Source organism: Schistocerca gregaria, chromosome 7 (assembly GCF_023897955.1).
Source record: "Schistocerca gregaria isolate iqSchGreg1 chromosome 7, iqSchGreg1.2, whole genome shotgun sequence".
Lineage (NCBI taxonomy): Eukaryota > Metazoa > Arthropoda > Insecta > Orthoptera > Acrididae > Schistocerca > Schistocerca gregaria.
The window spans coordinates 481,048,054-481,066,089 of record NC_064926.1 but is presented as its reverse complement, the minus strand read 5'-3'; the positions used below and the strand labels follow the sequence as shown (position 1 = coordinate 481,066,089).

The following is an 18,036-nucleotide window of genomic DNA, read 5'->3' as shown; positions in this document are numbered from 1 at the left end:
AAACATGGACGATAAATAGTTTGGACAAGAAGAGAATAGAAGCTTTCGGAATGTGGTGCTACAGAAGAATGCTGAAGATTAGATGGGTAGATCGCATAACTAATGAGGAAGTATTGAATAGGATTGGGGAGAAGAGAAGTTTGTGGCACAACTTGACCAGAAGAAGGGATCGGTTGGTAGGACACGTTCTGAGGCATCAAGGGATCACCAATTTAGTATTGGAGGGCAGCGTGGAGGGTAAAAATCGTAGAGGGAGACCAAGAGATGAATACATCAAGCAGATTCAGAAGGATGTAGCTTGCAGTAGGTACTGGGAGATGAAGAAGCTTGCACAGGATAGAGTAGCATGGAGAGCTGCATCAAACCAGTCTCGGGACTGAAGACCACAACAACAACAACAACAACAACAACAACAACAACATCTGCAGAGTCATCTAGATTTTTTATTCTTTAATCAGTGCTGGGAATGTGGTATTAGATTTATATCTTAACAGTTGTTCTGAATTAGAGTATGACATTTGTGCTAGAAGCACTTTTTATGTTACTATTAAAATCAAGTGACGTACCTTAAATATGAGTTAAATTTCTTTTCAATCCATAACGGCAATTTGAGTAACTTTTGTTTAGTGCATTATTATGGATATCATTCATTGTACATGTTGATTCACATTGCTATTGCATGTGAACAATACATACCAAGCTGAACATCACAGTTTCTAAGAAATTTGTGTTGTGTTTTAGCCTACAGATGAAGAAGAAATCGAAACATTATTTCCTGAACTCAGGGAGGCCGCAAATGCAGTGCCGTGGAAATACGTACAGCCATTACCAGGTCAGTACTGTATTGCTTATCCTACTTTTTGTTATGTTTATCTGTAGACTGTTTTAAGACTGGTGGCAGGGAACAGCCCAATTCCAATATATCTCTGTCAGTTGCTGACTAGTACAGACTATTAGCAATATAAATTATCCTTTCAGTAGTAGCTGATGCTAAAACAAGGAATGTGAAAAGACATAAGATGGTGCCCAATGAAACAATAGTGAATGGCTTGAATCCCTTACACCAGAAAATACATTTCTGAATTGAGGAACAAATGAAAAAGTTCCTGGAATTCACTTCTGGAGATTACAGTACAAGAGTATTTATTAAGTAAGGAACACAATGTGCCAATTTGGACAAGTACTTATAAAGGCAATCATTATCAAATTAATTATTTGAATATATTACAAATCTAATAGTAATAATATAAAAAATAATGATACTAAGGTACCTGGACGCGTTGAACAAAAGTGTCGTATTATAATAAAAAGAATTGGAATGAGAGAAGCTGGCCAGATGAACAAGAGACATTACAAAAGCAGTAATTGCCCATATTACAGGCCAGAATTTCCAAAATGGTCCCACAATATGATGGCTACCAACACAACTACGACTGGAGTATCTAATTAGAAGTTTTGTGAATTGGAGTAGCAGTTTGTGGCAGGTGCAAGAAAAGTTAGTGAAGGCTGTTGTTCCTGAAGTTAGAATGAAGACTCCAGTGAAATGAAAGTAATGTTCCAACTGCAGACATCACATAATTCAAAGTGGATGTGGATTGATGTGTGAGGATGATGAAGAGGTTGAGGCATATGTTATGGCACTTTCTGTGGCGTGTAATGAAACACTGATTTGGTTTTATTTCCATAATTTAGACACCCAATAAGTGGCATCTGTTTACAAGAGGTAGTGCACACTTTTTGTGTGGATCTTAAGATATTTTGTTTCAGTAAGACAATTTGTAATTTTAATAAGTCGGAATTTGTTCAGTAAAAGAAGTCTCAAGAAGCATCTACAAAATATGGAGTGGAGAATGCCTGATATTCATGATCATCATATTGTAAGTAAATTTGGTATATCCCATTATCAGCCATTCAGCTGTTAAAAAAATATGTTGCAGGATTCTTGTATCTTGCATTTTTGTCTTTATTCAGTTGTGCTGGAAGACTTGACATTCAGTATTCTGCTTAGTTGTGGAGTCTGACTGTGAACAGAGGAGGGGTTGCAGAAAAATAAAAAAGTTTTTCTGTCCTGGAAATTGCATCTTGTCTTGATTTTCCACCTAGGGGCCTCACAGTTATTGTGAATTGAGGTTTATTTGTCTCATAATGTACATAATCGAAATCACTTGATCCAGGTATAGGAGATGCGTCAAATTGTAAAATTTCACCATAAACAAAGAACAGCTGCTGTTAACAAAGAGCATAATAAAATAATAATAATACAATTTTGTTATACATACATACAATAAAATCTAATGCTTAATTACCCCTTGCTCAAATTATTATTTCATCCTTAATGAATTCTTCTGTTGAATAGTAGCATTTCTCCCAAAGAATCTGCTGTAGCCTTGTTTTAAAATTTCTGGCTTCATATTAAATATGTTTTTGCCCCATATACTGTGGAGTCCATGCATATAATTTCAACTGATGTATGGGTAGCATAAAATTATTTTTATTTCTTATGTTATAAGAATAGTTAAAATGATTTTCCTCAAATAATTTTTTCTGCTGTGCAGGAAGATTATAATTTCATAAATGTATGTGGAAGGAACAGTCAGGATTTATAGTTTCAGAAATAATGGGCAACAATATGCTGCTGCGCTGCACACATGTATTGGAAATTTTCTTTTGCAGTTTCAGTGTTCAAGAAACGCTACTTGAACTTCCTCAAAAAATTATCCCATATCTAATGACAGAATCGAATTAACTATGATAAGCAATTTTTCGTGAACTCAAGTCAGTGGAATTTGCTAGCATTTGCATTGCAAATGGAAAACTGCTTAGTTTATTTGATAGGAAATCAATATGTGTATTCCAGTTTTAAGTTCTAGTCCTCATTTAGTTCCAGGAATTTGACCATGTCAACTTCTTTCATAGGTTGGTTGTTATGTTGTATTTTAAGTTCCACACACTTTGAATGAATGTTTGGTTTTGAAATGTACCACATGGGTTTTTGCACTGTTCAGTTTCAACCCATTTAACTGGAACCAGTTTTCTGAGGTATCCAGGGTGCGTACGATTGAGCTCAGAATTTTTTCTGCATCATCATCTTCAATTAAAACAGAAGTATCACCAGCAAACAGAACTGATGGGGAATTTATATTTATAGATAAGTCATTTACATAGAATAGGAATAGGATTGGCCCCAAAATGGAGCCTTGAGGCACATCTTGTGATATTGTATCCATTTAGAATAATAATTCACTGCATCTGAGGTGATAGTTACCCTTTCTTTTCTGTTGTGTAAGTATGATATTAGCCAATTTAGAGCATTCTCCTTAATCCCTTATTTGTCTAATCTGTAGATAAGCAAGTCATGGTCCACGGAGTCAAATGCCTTTGTGAGATCACAAGATACCTGCAACTTTACTCCTCTGATCCAATGATTTGCCTATCTTTTCAATGAACTTAGTCACTGTTTTTTTCTTAGTTGAAATCCAAATTGGTTATAATACTACCATTTTTTACAATGAAGTTTTTGATCTGGTTTTCAGCTACTTTCTCTAACACTTTTGACAGGACTGGTAGAACAGAAATAGGCCAATAGTTTCCCACGTCTTCACTCAACCCTTTGTTGAACAAAGGTCTGACTAAAGCATACTTCAAAACAGTGGGAAAGCATCCCCGTTCAAAAGACTGGTTGAATATTTTAATTAGGGGAGGTGCTGTTATGCCTCACACCATATAATCACTCTAGTAGGTGTCCTATCCCACGACTTTTTTAAAAATCCATAAGACACTCAGCTTCTTGGTGGATTTCAAAGGAGTTACTTTACTCTGATAGTCTACTACATCAACATCTGACTTTGCCACATTTATGAAGAATACATTTAAACACTCTGGTATTTGAGCCAGATTTACAATAAAGCTAACATCTGCTTCAGTCTGAACATCTTCAAGTACTAACTCTAACACTTTTTATTATATTTCAGTTCATTGTGGGGTTTCCTCTTCCTGGCACTAGGAATTTTTATGCCCTGGGTTATCCATTCAAGTTTATTAGTCATTATGTTGTATGTGGTTCTAAGTGGAAAAGTTTCTTTAAATGTTTCAAGAAAGCTGCTTAAAAAATTATTAAAGTTTCTATTACTCGAAATACAGCTGTGTAAGGCCATCAGCCTTTCTTAACTTATTTCTAAATGTAAATGATTTTTTCCCACTTAAGTTCCTTTTCATATGGCTTCTGTTACATGAAATTTCTTTCTTAATTTTTGGTAGTTCAATGAATAATGCGAAATCTGGGAAAAGGCCGGGAATTTCTTTGTCTGGGAGAAAACTGAGGAAAAAATGAGCAGTATTTTAGAATTCTGGGAATTTTGCATTGTTTTAGTTTTCAGTTAATGTTTTGTAATTTCGACTGGTAAGAACTGATACTTAACAAAGAATTTTATTGTATCCCGCTACGGCATAATAATACTGTAACAATAAAACATAAATGAGAGGAAAAAAACTTAAGTTGCAAAGTAAAAGCACCATTTACAACAACGAAGCTCAGTGCACACGCCAGCAGGAAAATGTGTTAAAGGCATTAGGACAAAGACTGTTCAATACTCCATATCAACAAACTGCTTTCGATGAGCATGACGTCACTACTGTTTACATTAGGTCCATTTGAGGCACATGTGCTGTTGAGGCACATATGAGCAGTACCTTTTCCCGGATCTGGCTACGTAAGTGTAACTATTACATGTATCAGCAGTAGCAATAGCCAGATACTATCTGGAAATGTGCTTCTGGTGCACCCAAGCTGCCAGATTCACACATGCACCAGTGTAGTCTGACAGTCTGAGTAGTAGTCAATATGAGCTGTGTTTATGTTTAGTGATTTGCTGTTTCCTCCGCATTTACAGCTCTCACGTCAAATGAGAACAAAATGGCTTTCTGTGGCCAGGAGTATCAAATTACAGAAGGCTAAAATATGTTATCAATTTCAACTTTCTAATTTTATTTTATTTCCCTGTTTTTGGCAGTTGCTTTAATCACCTTGCAGAACAGTGAAGTTATTTTTGTCGTTTTGCTAAGGAAATTTGACTTTCATTAATCTTTTCCACAGAGACAGTCTATTTATTTGAAATTAAGTGTTTCATTCAACACTATTGGCAATTGTTCACTGAATTCCTACTGCACATTTTCATATTCGGGCACAAATAGCATTTTGCCATAATAAAGAACCAAACATTAGATAATGCAGTACTGGTACTCCAAGAAAATCTGCATCCCGAAAACCACACTGGGAAACTTAATATCAGGTTGGGGCTTACTTCCTTGTGAATCTGGACATATAAATTATGCATTTTAGTATGGTTTATGAAATTCCGATGCACTATACGTTCGAAATACGGACTTTGTACCTCATCATAGCTGAGCACACGCAGTAACGCCTGTTCTCTGACAACTGCTGAAACGAACCTATTTCTGACAGACTGCAGGAAAATATTGCGAATGGTGGTTTGAAAAGCATTGCTTTCAAAGTAAATTTCCTTTTAGACAAGATGAATTATGTTACGTGTGAGAATGTGCAATAACAGAGCATTTGACACTCATTTAAAACATTGAGGACCAGCCACTTAGAAGAATTTTGAGCCCAGAAGACCAGACATTAATGTCATTATTTAAAACTTTACTATTACAATTGTTTGACGCACATTAAGATCAGATTAGATTCAGTTTTCATTCCATAAACCCAAAAAAATGTAACACATGCCAAGAATCGATCTATGTGTGTGCAGGCTTAGCTTTTCTAGTATCTACACTGTGTATATTAATTTAAACCATTAACTTTTCCTATTTGTGTGTTCAACTACTTGACAATGATGTTGTCATTGGCTCACTACAACAAATGTCCTATGCTACGAATTTCTGCTGTCATCAGCTGTCAAGATCATGTGACTTGAACTATGATTGGCTCACACAACACACCCTTTTCCACCCATCATTCACTGACATTCTCTGTGTATAAGAGGACGAAGAACCAAGAACATGAAACACTGCACCACCTATCATGCCAAAATGCTACAAGAAGTTCAAATGTCGCCATCAAACCTACATGACATCAAACTTTGCTGAGGTAGTGACAAAATATGTATAGTATGATGAAGAAAAGATCTCAAATACCTCTCTCAGCTGTTTGCACATGTCCAAGCCAGTTGTCCAGTTCAGGGAGAAAACACCAACTCTATCACCCATATCCCCATATCACTAGTGTTAGCCATCCCAGTGACGTAGCTGGAGGCACTTCATTTTCTTCCACCAACGCCAGACTGTTGGGCAACATCCAAGCCCATCCTCGTTCCACAACAAAACAGAATACTAAAAAAAAAGTCATCATACAAATGCATGAAGAAGAATGTAAGCCCCATATGAAAGCCCATGTGTTGTTCTGCCATTGACACAAGAAGAAGTTGCAGGTGCTATCATTGAGACATGGAAAGGCTCCTGGACCAGAATGCATTCATAATTGATTGCTGAAAGAAGCAAAGAACAAAACTTCCATTCTTCGCATTGTTACTGAATGAATCACTAAGACAAGGAAAAATTCTTGTATTCTAGAAGTTGATACAAGCTGTGTTCATTAAGAAGAGCATGGATAAGGATCCAGTGGTTCCTGTCCTCTTAGCATCTTGTGTAAAATAAGGAGCACTTAATGTGTGGCAGCCTACAGTCCCACATGAAGTTACACAGCCTCAGCCAGAGCCAGTTCACTTTCAGAAAGAGCAGATCCATTGACAGTGCAATTAACTGTGTTGTCACCATTGTCGACAACTGTAGCAGCAAGCATGTTGTAGGTGTGATGGCTGACATTGCAGGTGCATTTGATGACCTGTGGTAGCACGCAGTGCTCGTTTGCCTTAGACAAGTTCAGATCCTAAAATATTTGTACCAGATCGTAGATTATTTTTTAATTTAAAACTTACCTTTAATGAGTTTCTGGAGAAAAATGAAAGCAGGAACAAAAATTAGAACATCCAAAACAGATTGCAGACCACTCCTTTAAGTGGACTTGAATGTCACATTACCTACAGTAAGCCACTGTGTAACACTTCTGTCACTAAATGTACCTGGGTTTTGTCTTTTGATGCTAGCCAATTGTCAGGATTAGCATTACTGCAAAGGGCATTTAATTCTAAAGCATTATGTCACGGTGAAAATACTAAATAAATCAATTTTTCTCCCTTAACAACATGTGGGCCGGGTGGGTTCTTCCTTGGCTCGGGTATGAGGTAGAATGAAACAGCATTTTTACATAAGATAACTTTTATTGAAAGTTTTGTACAACTGTTTCCTTACTGGATGTTCTGGCTTGGAGAGTGGCAGCTGTGTTGTTTGCGAAGCCTTCTGCTGCGGCTGCGGCGGCGTCTGATTACGCGTGGCGGTGTGTATCTCGTGTCGCCATCTTGCCGAGTTGACTGGAGACGCGCATCGTTCTGTGGCCCGTTTAATTATTGAGAACAAAGTCGTGAATCGGATGGTGATACCTTGGATGTGGCGTCCCAGTGTTTCTCTTCTCTAAGTGGCCGCGTGTGTTGTACGTCGGCCAGTGGAGTGGCACGGCGGGGAAAGGCCAGTGTCCTGGACTCGAACAGCGGACTCCTGCTTGCCAGTCTTCGACTGCCAGATCTTCATCCCAGCTCACAGGTGACTGCTGATGTGAGGCCGTCTCCTTCCCATCCTGATGAGTCACCCGTGTACGTAAAAATCAGACTTCAAATACCTTTTAACTTCTGTCTTCTGGCGCCGAGGCTGTTGCTTGCTATTCCATTACAGCAGCGGACTTAGTGCGTCTGTGTATGATGTAGTCTCTTCTTGCATGAAACTGACTGAAAACTACTGCTACTCTCGTCGGGCCCACTGCGTCTCACGTATTTATTCACTTCAGTTCACTGGAGGTGAAAGACTTCACGGTCATTTCCTCTTCTATCACGTTGAAAAGCTTCTCAAAGAATCTTCTTAACGTCGGTCATTGGCTCTTGCAATGTAGGCGAGGGCCTTTGATCACATGTGACAATTGAGAAACACGTCGAGCGATGCCCTGACAGATGAATCATCAGCTTCCGCTTATGTGGGGAGAGTGATGGCCTCTCCTGAACGTGCTATCTATGCTGACTTGCAAATGCCGGCCGTTGCTACTGCTGCTTTGTCCGCTGTTTCCCTGTGTGTAATTCTCCTAAACTAAACTAAGTTTTTCATTTATTTTCTAATTTCTACTTCACTTCACATTGCTTTCACTAATTTATTTACTTATCTTAAGTACCACTCAACAACTGCAAGGTGAGAGACAACTCATTTCTGATTTGGTGAGAATGCATTTAAAAAGAAAATCACATTTTGGAAGGGGTAACTTCTGGGAGGGAGGGATCAATTTTTCTGAGCTCACTGGTGTTAAAGAAAACACAAATTTTGAAGACTTCGAGGACACTGCCAAACTCGCATCTGTCGCTGAGCAGTTTCTGATATCATTTGCCATTTTAGTTGAAAGCATCCCTGTATGTGTGTAGATGGAATCAATTTATCTGCATTGCATTTCCTATTTAAAGGACAGATTCTTTTATGATACAACTTTTCATGAGTTCTGTAATTTTCCTTGGGAAGAGTTTCCACATCTCCATAATGAGGCTTCAGCCAATATATGTTTTTGAAAGGCTTTTGTTGATTATGACGATAATTGAGTCATGATGACTTGGCAACCTGTATGACAAAAATGTGCAACATTGTATGCTTCTGTCTGTATGACGACAGTTTGTACCACGTATAAATTTTATTATGTCTTGAGTGTGCCGCTATAATTAAATAATACTGAAAATTTTGTTTGTGATTTATTTTGTTGTGGAATGTGAAACCAAGCCACATGCAAGATGTTAACTGTTCCTTAAGCGATTGCATTGCCATCGAAATGCGGTGCATTCAGGTTCTTCCTCTTCCCACTCATTGTGGCATAATAGAAGGTGTGACATTGGCCCAGCTGGGAAGCATTTTCGGCTACACAGATGGATTGAGGCTTAATTTGCTGATGAGCAATGTAGCGCATATACTGCAGAACTGGTAGCTATCTCTCAAGCCTTGCACTACATTAGAATGTACACATCTAGGAACTTCTGGCTGACAGTGATCCCATGAGCTGTCTACAAGTAATAAAACAGTGCTACCTTTGAAATAGTTTGGTCTCTTATTGTCCAAGAACCCTCATTTGACTTTAGTCATGTAACCACCTTAATATTCATTTCGACTCGAAACCATGGAGGCATACTCTGAAGTGAATTCACTGACAAATCAGCTAAAGAAGCAATTACAGGAGAAACATTTGGAGTGCTAGGCACAGACCTACAATGACAGCTGAGACACTGTATTTTGAAGACCTGCAATATGGAAGGGCACTATCCTCAACAAATTAAGGATCATCATTAGGAGACCCCTAAGGTTTGGCATACTGCTCTCAGAAGATAGAAAAAAAGGGTCGTATGGTGCCAACTACTTATCAACTTCACTAGAGCGACTCACGTTCTTCTTGCATCAAGAGCATCCACTCCATTGCAGCTATGGTAATCTTTAATAGCACCCCATATTCACACAAAGTTTGCCTCTAGCTACCCTGCAACAGGCCATAAACTTCAGCATTTCCCTACCTATAATATTTGCAGACAGTGGGATAGCAGTTAAGCATGTCATACATTTTGTGAGATAATTTTACCACAAAATGTAAAGCCTTTCACAGATTCATGTCCATACTGTGGGGAGATGTGGAGGCAGCACTTTTTGTCATGTCATCTCTCATGGGTTCTCCAGCTGTCTTCTGCACCTGAACATTGATATGCTACAAATCTTTTTAATTTCTTAAACTGATTAAGCTATATATCTGCTAGTTGCTACAAGTTTCATTTTCTCAACCCATTTTAGACCAAATGAGCATGGTAAACCATCTTTGTACATCCGTTATTGCTGTTGATGCAGGGGTGGGCGTAGATGGTTCTCCTCCTTTCTCACATATTTGTCCTGGGGGTCTCCATCTTTTTTCCTCTCTTAGCTCCCCACCCCCAACTTGATAATGTTTCTAATTACCTGGGTTTTATTTCATTTAATCACATAATTTAATCTACTGTGCACCTGTTTTAGCTAAATGACAGGGTCAGAGATTCTGGAACAGACCGTTGTTCTTTCTTTACACACATCATCATTCACCTGAACCACCTAAGAAAGGAGGGAGTAATGAGCAAACCATTTAGTTCCTTTAATCCCATAATAATAATAATAATAATAATAATAATAATCAGCATCTTGTTTGTACATTTTCATGCAGGTGCAGTAAAGCATTACTGAACAAATGGAATTGATGGTATGGCCTATTGAAGTAGTGTGCTTGTTGCTGTGGCTTTATTTATTTTCATGTAAAACACTACTACTCTAAATTCAGCTTTCATTAATGTTGTGCATCCATTTACTAGCTACATATTTGCTACTTTTTTTTGTAACTATTGATTTTATGGTTTCTCATTGTTTTATCTCTTTTTATGTGCATAGGAATGTGTGTGAAGACAAAAACTTCAGATGGAGACAAAGTGTTTGTGAACATATGCCACACTGAAGAAATTCCAAAGCCAGCTGATGTCACTGAAGATGAATTGATGGCTATCTGGAATTCTGATGAAGCACCAAGTTACCGTTTACCACTAAGCATGGGTGAACCAAGAGATGTGGAAGATAAATGTAAGTTGTAATTGAAGCATATATATAATTGCTGCAATGAACACTTCTTCTGGTTGTTATACAATGCTAATTCCTTTTGGAATACATGCTATAATCATAAGGTGATGTCATATTTCTGCATGTTACATTTTTGCATTTATTTTTTTCTCATTTGTATATCCCAGTGATTCTGAAAGTTTTGAGCATACTAAATCCAAATTTAATCAATTCGATTTAAAGCCCTCTGGGTATGCTGCTACATCATCTGATAAAATTTGGTGGTTGTTGCTGTTGTGGTCTTCAGTCCAGAGACTGGTTTGATGCAGCTCTCCATGCTACTCTATCCTGTGCAAGCTTCTTCATCTCCCAGTACCTACTGCAACCTACATCCTTCTGAATTTTGGTCTCCCTCTAAGATTTTTCCTCCACGCTGCCTTCCAGTACTAAATTTATGATCCCTTGATGCCTCAGAATATGCCCTACCAACCTATCCCTTCTAGTCAAGTTGTGCCACAAATTTCTCTTCTCTCCAATTCTATTCAATTCCTCCTCATTAGTTATATGATCTACCCATCTAATCTTCAGCATTCTTCTGTAGCACCACATTTCGAAAGCTTCTATTCTCTTCTTGTCCAAACTATTTATCGTCCACGTTTCACTTCCATACATGGCTACACTCCATACAAATACTTTCAGAAACTACTTCCTGACACTTAAATCTATACTCGATGTTAACAAATTTCTCTTCTTCAGAAATGCTTTCCTTGCCATTCCCAGTCTACATTTTATATCCTCTCTACTTTGACAGTCATCAGTTATTTTGCTCCCCAAATAGCAAAACTCCTTTACTACTTTAAGTGTCTCATTTCCTAATCTAATTCCCTCAGCATCACCCGACTTAATTCAACTACATTCCATTATCCTCGTTTTGCTTTTATTGATGTTCATCTTATGTCATCCTTTCAAGACACTGTCCATTCCGTTCACCTGCTCTTCCAGGTCGTTTGCTGTCTCTGACAGAATTACAATGTCATTGACGAATCTCAAAGTTTTTATTTCTTCTCCATGGATTTTAATACCTACTCCGAACTTTTCTTTTGTTTCCTTTACTGCTTGCTCAATATACAGATTGAATAACATCAGGGAGAGGCTACAACCCTGTCTTACTCCCTTCCCAACCACTGCTTCCCTTTCATGTCCCTCGACTCTTATAACTGCCATCTTCTGTAGCTTCCAGGAAAGCACTCACCATGTCCACTGTGTGCCTTAAGGGGAGCTCTTTTCTTCTCACTGTCTAGCAGTGAAGCGTTGTATTCATACTTTATTTCATATGTGTTCTTTGTATAATACAATTAAAGAATTGCAGTCGGAAGAAAGAATTTTAATAAACCTTCATGTGATGTGACAGTTATTTTTTTCGTGCGAGGAATTTGATAAGTGACAATAAAGGATGAATAATCTGGAACATAACTTGTGCAGCCTCATGTAGATTTGCATATAAAAGACTTGTTGAGTTTTTAAATCTTGTACTAGAAATAAATTCTCTAAAGCTTTTGTGTCTACTGAAAACTGCAAGCCGGCCGCAGTGGCCGAGCGGTTCTAGGTGCTTCAGTCCGGAACTGCGGCGACTGCTACCATCACAGGTTTGAATCCTGCCTTGTGCATGGATGTCCTTAGGTTAGTTATGTTTAAGTAGTTCTAAGTTCTAGGGGTCTGATGACTTCAGATGTTAAGTCCCATAGCGCTCAGAGCCATTTGAACCATTTTGAAAACTGCAATGTAGAAAACTCTTTATCTAAACAAGTTGCAGTTTATAAGAGACCTTGTTTCACAGAGATCATTGTGTGTTGACTGATACTCAGTAACTCTTCTTCACTCCCCTCATGAATGGAGTTCAGCTCTTTTGTTTTGCTCTTTCTCCAGTTTTCTCGTCGTATTTCTTTCCTTCTTACTCATCTTTCATAAAACCGTGTTTTTATTTTTGACAGTTTGTGTAATTTTGTATTTTTGAAGTTCTTCAATACTAGTTCTTTACTTTTTCCCACCATTTCTCTGTACAGTTGTTTTGGTTACATATTTTTTTTTATGTAAATGGCCAACTAATACATAAACTGTTCTTCAGCACACTTCTGGGAGAATACTGCAACATTGTGATGAAAAGTTCTTCTGACACTAGCAAATGTTGGTGATGCTCTGTTAAAAGCTCACACGGATTAAATTACGTAATTCAGTGACATTGAACACTGGATATGTTGGGAAAATTTGAGCTAGTGCCTTGCATATGTCTCACTTATAGAAAGATAAAAAGGTGTCCTCTATTTTTGGGTAAATTAGTATCGGATTTTCTTTAACAATTAGATACCTAAATTTAAAAGAATTAGAATTCTTCCTGATACTGGTATATTTCATCTTGTAGTTGGGAATTGCTTCATTAGCTTGTACTATAAATCTCTTTTAGGAATGAAACAAAATTGTTATTTTACAGCTGATTTTTTAATATGCGTAATTCTTGCTCTACTGCAAATATCTTACATGTCTCAGCACTAGATTATTTGATGTTACACCTCAACTCTTGTTAAAACATTATTGTAGTGAGACAGAATCAGTTCATTGCAAACACTTTTTTTCCCTCCCATCAAATTTTTTGGTGGCAGATGTAGTGTTACATCTGAAAACATAAATGTTTCTCTGGTTGAGTGTCTTTTTAAATATTATTTAAAATCAAATTCCTTAGAAAAGTTGCTGGGTTTACTACAGAAAGAATTTTGCAGTTAATCTGTTATGGTTACATGCTGATTTTTTTTCTAAAGCACATAATGTTTTTTATGTTGCTTCACAATGCAGTCTTTTAGGTATGATTCAAAATTTAATTCCAGATTTTCAAGTGTTGAGTACAGTACATGTGACGCTGGACATCTGAAACCATTGTGCAACATACGAAGTTTGGATTGCTAATACGCGTAATCTTTCACAAAAAACTATCCTATTCACACCTCTGTCTGTTAAATTGGATCACCCAGCCTGCAGCACTGATCTTGCACCATCGTACTTCCACCTGTTTCCTGCTTTGAAAACCACACTCTCAGTGCTGAGGTGGAGCAGGCTGTGTGACACTTCCTTGCACTACAGGGCACCAAGTTTTACCAGTGAGTGGTTTCTTCAAACTGACTGCTAAGCCAAATGTTTCAAGGTCAATGGTGACTGTGTCAAAAAATAATGCAAAGTGCATAGTTCAGAGTGTCATAGTGTGTTTCTTTTCAGCAATAAAGTTTCCGTGTGAAAAACAATGATGAAACATAATTTCAGAACGTCTCTTGTAGGTAAGGATGAGATGGGAGCTATGATACTGTAAGAATAATTTGACAGGGTACTGAAAGACCCAAGTTGAAGCATATGGTTGGAGATAAAATTTCCTCAGAACTATTGAGATTCTTGGAGAGCCAGCCATGATGAAAATATTCCACTTGGTAAAAGGTATAATGAGAGAGGCAGGCTACCAAACAATGGAAAGATTTGCATGGAATAACAACAATATGGAAAGCATAGATAGATACTCGCCACATAGAAGAGGCAGTTGAGTTGCAGATAGGCACAATGTAAAGGACTGCTAAAATATGAAGCTATGGGCAAAATCCTTTTTGGAAGTAGAAAACACACACACATTCACACAAGTGTAAATCTCGCACACATCGCCACTGTCCCAGGTGCGGGAGACGATGAGTTGTGGTTGTGTGAATCTGTATTTGAGTATTCTGTTTTGGATGAACAACTTTGTCTTAGTATTTTATCAGCCTTTTTTATTGTGTCTGTTTGCAACTCAATGCCTCCTATGTGGCAACAGGAAAAATACCTTAGGATTCCAAGAAGATTGTAATAATACCACTTCCAAACAAAGCAGTTGCTGACAGAAGTGTTACTGAACCATCAGTTTAATTATTCAAGATTACAAATACCAACGTTAATTATCTACAGAATAATAGAGTTGACTGGTAGAAGCCAACCTGAGGACCCGAGGAAGGTTTGTCTGGATCCCAGAGAAAAGTAGGAACACTTGAGGCAATGCTGACTTATCATATAAGATGAACTATAGAAAAGTAATCAACCAATGTTTATAGAATTTGTAGGTTTGGAGAAAGCTTTTGACAATTCTGGCTGGAATATTATAAATTCTGATGGTAGCAGGGATAAAATAAAGAAAGCGAAAGGTTATGTACGAAACCAGATTGTAGTTATGAGTCGAAGGGCATTAAAGAGAGGTAGTAGCTGAGAAGTCAGTCAGTATGGGTTATTTTGTGATCTATACCCAGTGTTACAATATGTACACTAAGCAAGCTGCAAAGGAAACCAAGGAGCATTTTGAAAACCTAGTTAAAGTTTGGAGAAAGGAAATTTAAATTTTGAGCTTTGCCGATGACACTCTGATTCTGTCAATGGCGGCAAAGGACTTGGAAGATTAGTTGAAGTGAATGGATAGTATCTTGAAAAGAAGTTGTAACTTTATGAGATGAACATAAACAAAAGTAAAACAAGAATAATGGAGTGTAATCAATTTAAATCAGACATTGCTGAGGGAATGAGATTATGATGACGAATAAGATTATGATGATGAATGATCATTAAGGCGCTGAGAATTCTTCCGGGTTATATGGCCGCGGTCCAGGGAACTCTTCTGTCGCTGACGTTTCATCCAAAGCTACTTTGGCCATCTTCGGAGGTGCCCCTGGTTGTACTGAGTCTTGCCGACAGTCGGCAAAACCCAGCGCAACCAAGAGCACCTCCGAAGATGTCCAAAGTAGCTTTGGACAAAACTTCAGGAATAGAAGAGTGCCATGGACCAAGGCCATACAACCCTGAAGAATTCTCGGCAGCTGAAACATCCAGTCGTGAAAGCCTTCATTGTGTGATGATACATTAAGAACAGAACATTAGTTTTGTTATTTAGGCAGCAAAATAACTGATAACGGCTGAAGCAGAGAGGGCATAAAACGCAGATTGGTAATAATAAGAAAAATGTTTCTGTAAAAGAGAAATTTGTCAACATCAGTTGTAATTTAAGTGTGTGAAGTCCTTTCTGTAGGTATTTGTCTGCATTGTAGCCTTCTACAAAAGTGAAATGTGGACAATACACAGATGAGACAAGAAGAGAATACACACATTTGAAATTTGGTTAAAGAAGAAAGTTGAAGATTAGATGGAAAAGCTATCGAAGAGGTAGTGAATCAAGTTGTGACAAGAATGTCATTACATAACTTGACTAAAAGGAGATATTCATTGGTACGATGTACACTGAGGCAACAAAGAATAGTCAGTTTGATTATGGAGAGAGGGGTTGGTTGGGGGTGGGGTGGGAGGGAGAGGAAGGAAGGGAGGGGGGAATTAGTGTGTGTTTGTGTGTGTGTGTGTGTGTTTGTGTTTGTGTTTGTGTTTGTGTTTGTGTGTGTGTGTGTGTGTGTGTGTGTGTGTGTGTGTGTGTGTGTGTGGGCGCGGGCGCGCGCGCGCATGCACACACGGTCTCATTTGAAGGTGGTAATGTAATGATGATGACTTTCTTCTTTTTTATAAGCTGATTGTTTATCCACAGGACAGTAAATATGCAGTTTTTTGCTTCTGAATTCTATTTATTTACATTTTTAAAGAACAAATTATTATGACTCTTTTAGCTGCCATTATAATAATATTTTACCTTCAGCAGGAAAACCAGCAAAAGCTTTTGATGTGGCCATCAACACCGAATTCTTCAAGAAAGTTTCAACCAACAAGGTTTTCAGGAACTTTCTGTTACTTGTAGTAATGGAAGGTCTTGAAGATAAATATAAAATGCAGATTGATACAGTAGGTATGCCGCTTACATTGGTTTCTTGTGGGATTTTGTGAAATCTGATACAGCAACCATATGGAAAAAAAATTATAGCACCAGTTGCCTTTTTTATTTTCGTGTTAAATTACATTGAAGGGGCAGGTTACAGGGAGGCCCAGCTTGTAACTTGCTCCTCCTCTACTTAATATTGCCTCCTTGCATGTCTCATCACTCGTTATGTGTTCTCTCAAGTCATGTTAAAATGTAAGTTCAAGTTCAAGATATCTATTTCTTAAATTATGGATGAGTCTATACAACATTATTATTTTGTTGTGCTGCTTTTTAAGTTTGTTGATGATTTCATTTTCTACATTATTTGTTTCATGTTACATATACCAATTACAGCATTTAAAATTAAAGGAGAAGTGCAACTGGCGCTGTCATTTCATTCCAAATCAATACCACAGTTGTGGAATCTGCATCAAGAAACTGGACAAGAAACAGAAAAAAACTGTAACTATTGTCCTTCTGAAACGTGTATTGATGTAGGATAAGGTTACAAGGGTAGACCAAGCCTGAACATTAAGATCAGCTGAATAGTGGACAGACCCATAAAAACTGTTGTGTGTTGGTGTTAATATATTTAAATCTTGCTGTGGATAAGATAGACAATTCAGTATGTTAACTTATAACTATTTCTCTTTATGTGGATAACTATGTTCTAAAGAGACGAATGGTGCTTTGTTACCTCCACTTTGTTAATTTGTATCCAGGACTTCCTATTACCATAATTTCTGCATGATTGAGAACAGACAAATATTTCAACATCATTCAGTGTTACATTTTGGTACACTAGTTAAAGACATGAATGGTTAAAAACATTTTTCGTTTACATCAGTTTTATCATGGCATTTGTATTATTATTCAGTTGCATGTATTTGGAAAACAAGAAAAGCTTGTTTTGCTTGCTTATGAACCATGAAACAGTAGCCATCTCTTAAAACTTTTCCCCACTCCTTTTTCACAATTTTGTAATAGTGGTGACAGACTGTCTCCCTCTGCTTCTGAAGTTTAATATTTAGTTGTTGTTGTTACTTGAAAAAGTGAGACTATAGTACAGCAGTGTGTGTTTCCCAGACTGAGGATTCTGGTTTAACTGCCTGTTGTATGTTGCTGATGTGAATTGCTGTAAAATGTCACTACATCCCTAACGTGAGCTATATCCAAAAAAGTGCAGGTGAGCAGTAGCAACTTTCACTCTACAAAAAGAACAAATACTCCATCAGTTGGTTAATAGCTTATTAGTAATAGCAGACCTGTTGGAACTCCAGTTACGTGTAGAACTGCAGACAGGAAGGGGCTGCAATAGCAGAGTGAAAAGTTCTCAAACCTACAGTGAATGAATATTTATATGTCAAAAGTGAACTTAACTTTTCACTATACCAATGGAACACATTTAGATCACTGCACTTCATCCAGTTTTTCCGGTGAGTGGATATGATTCATAAAGTGCGGTTCTGAAG

The 18,036-nt window shown here is 37.6% G+C and overlaps 1 protein-coding gene across 1 annotated transcript in view; it reads left to right on the top strand.

The window, feature by feature from the left end:
- The window catches only part of LOC126281921 (PIH1 domain-containing protein 1-like), a 47,563-nt gene that overhangs the window by 27,047 nt on the left and 2,480 nt on the right, over positions 1 to 18,036 (top strand). The window contains exons 2-4 of the mRNA XM_049981251.1: positions 742 to 832; positions 10,552 to 10,737; positions 16,406 to 16,552. Coding sequence (XP_049837208.1) covers positions 742 to 832; positions 10,552 to 10,737; positions 16,406 to 16,552 — 424 coding nt within the window. The remainder of the gene's footprint in view (positions 1 to 741; positions 833 to 10,551; positions 10,738 to 16,405; positions 16,553 to 18,036) is intronic.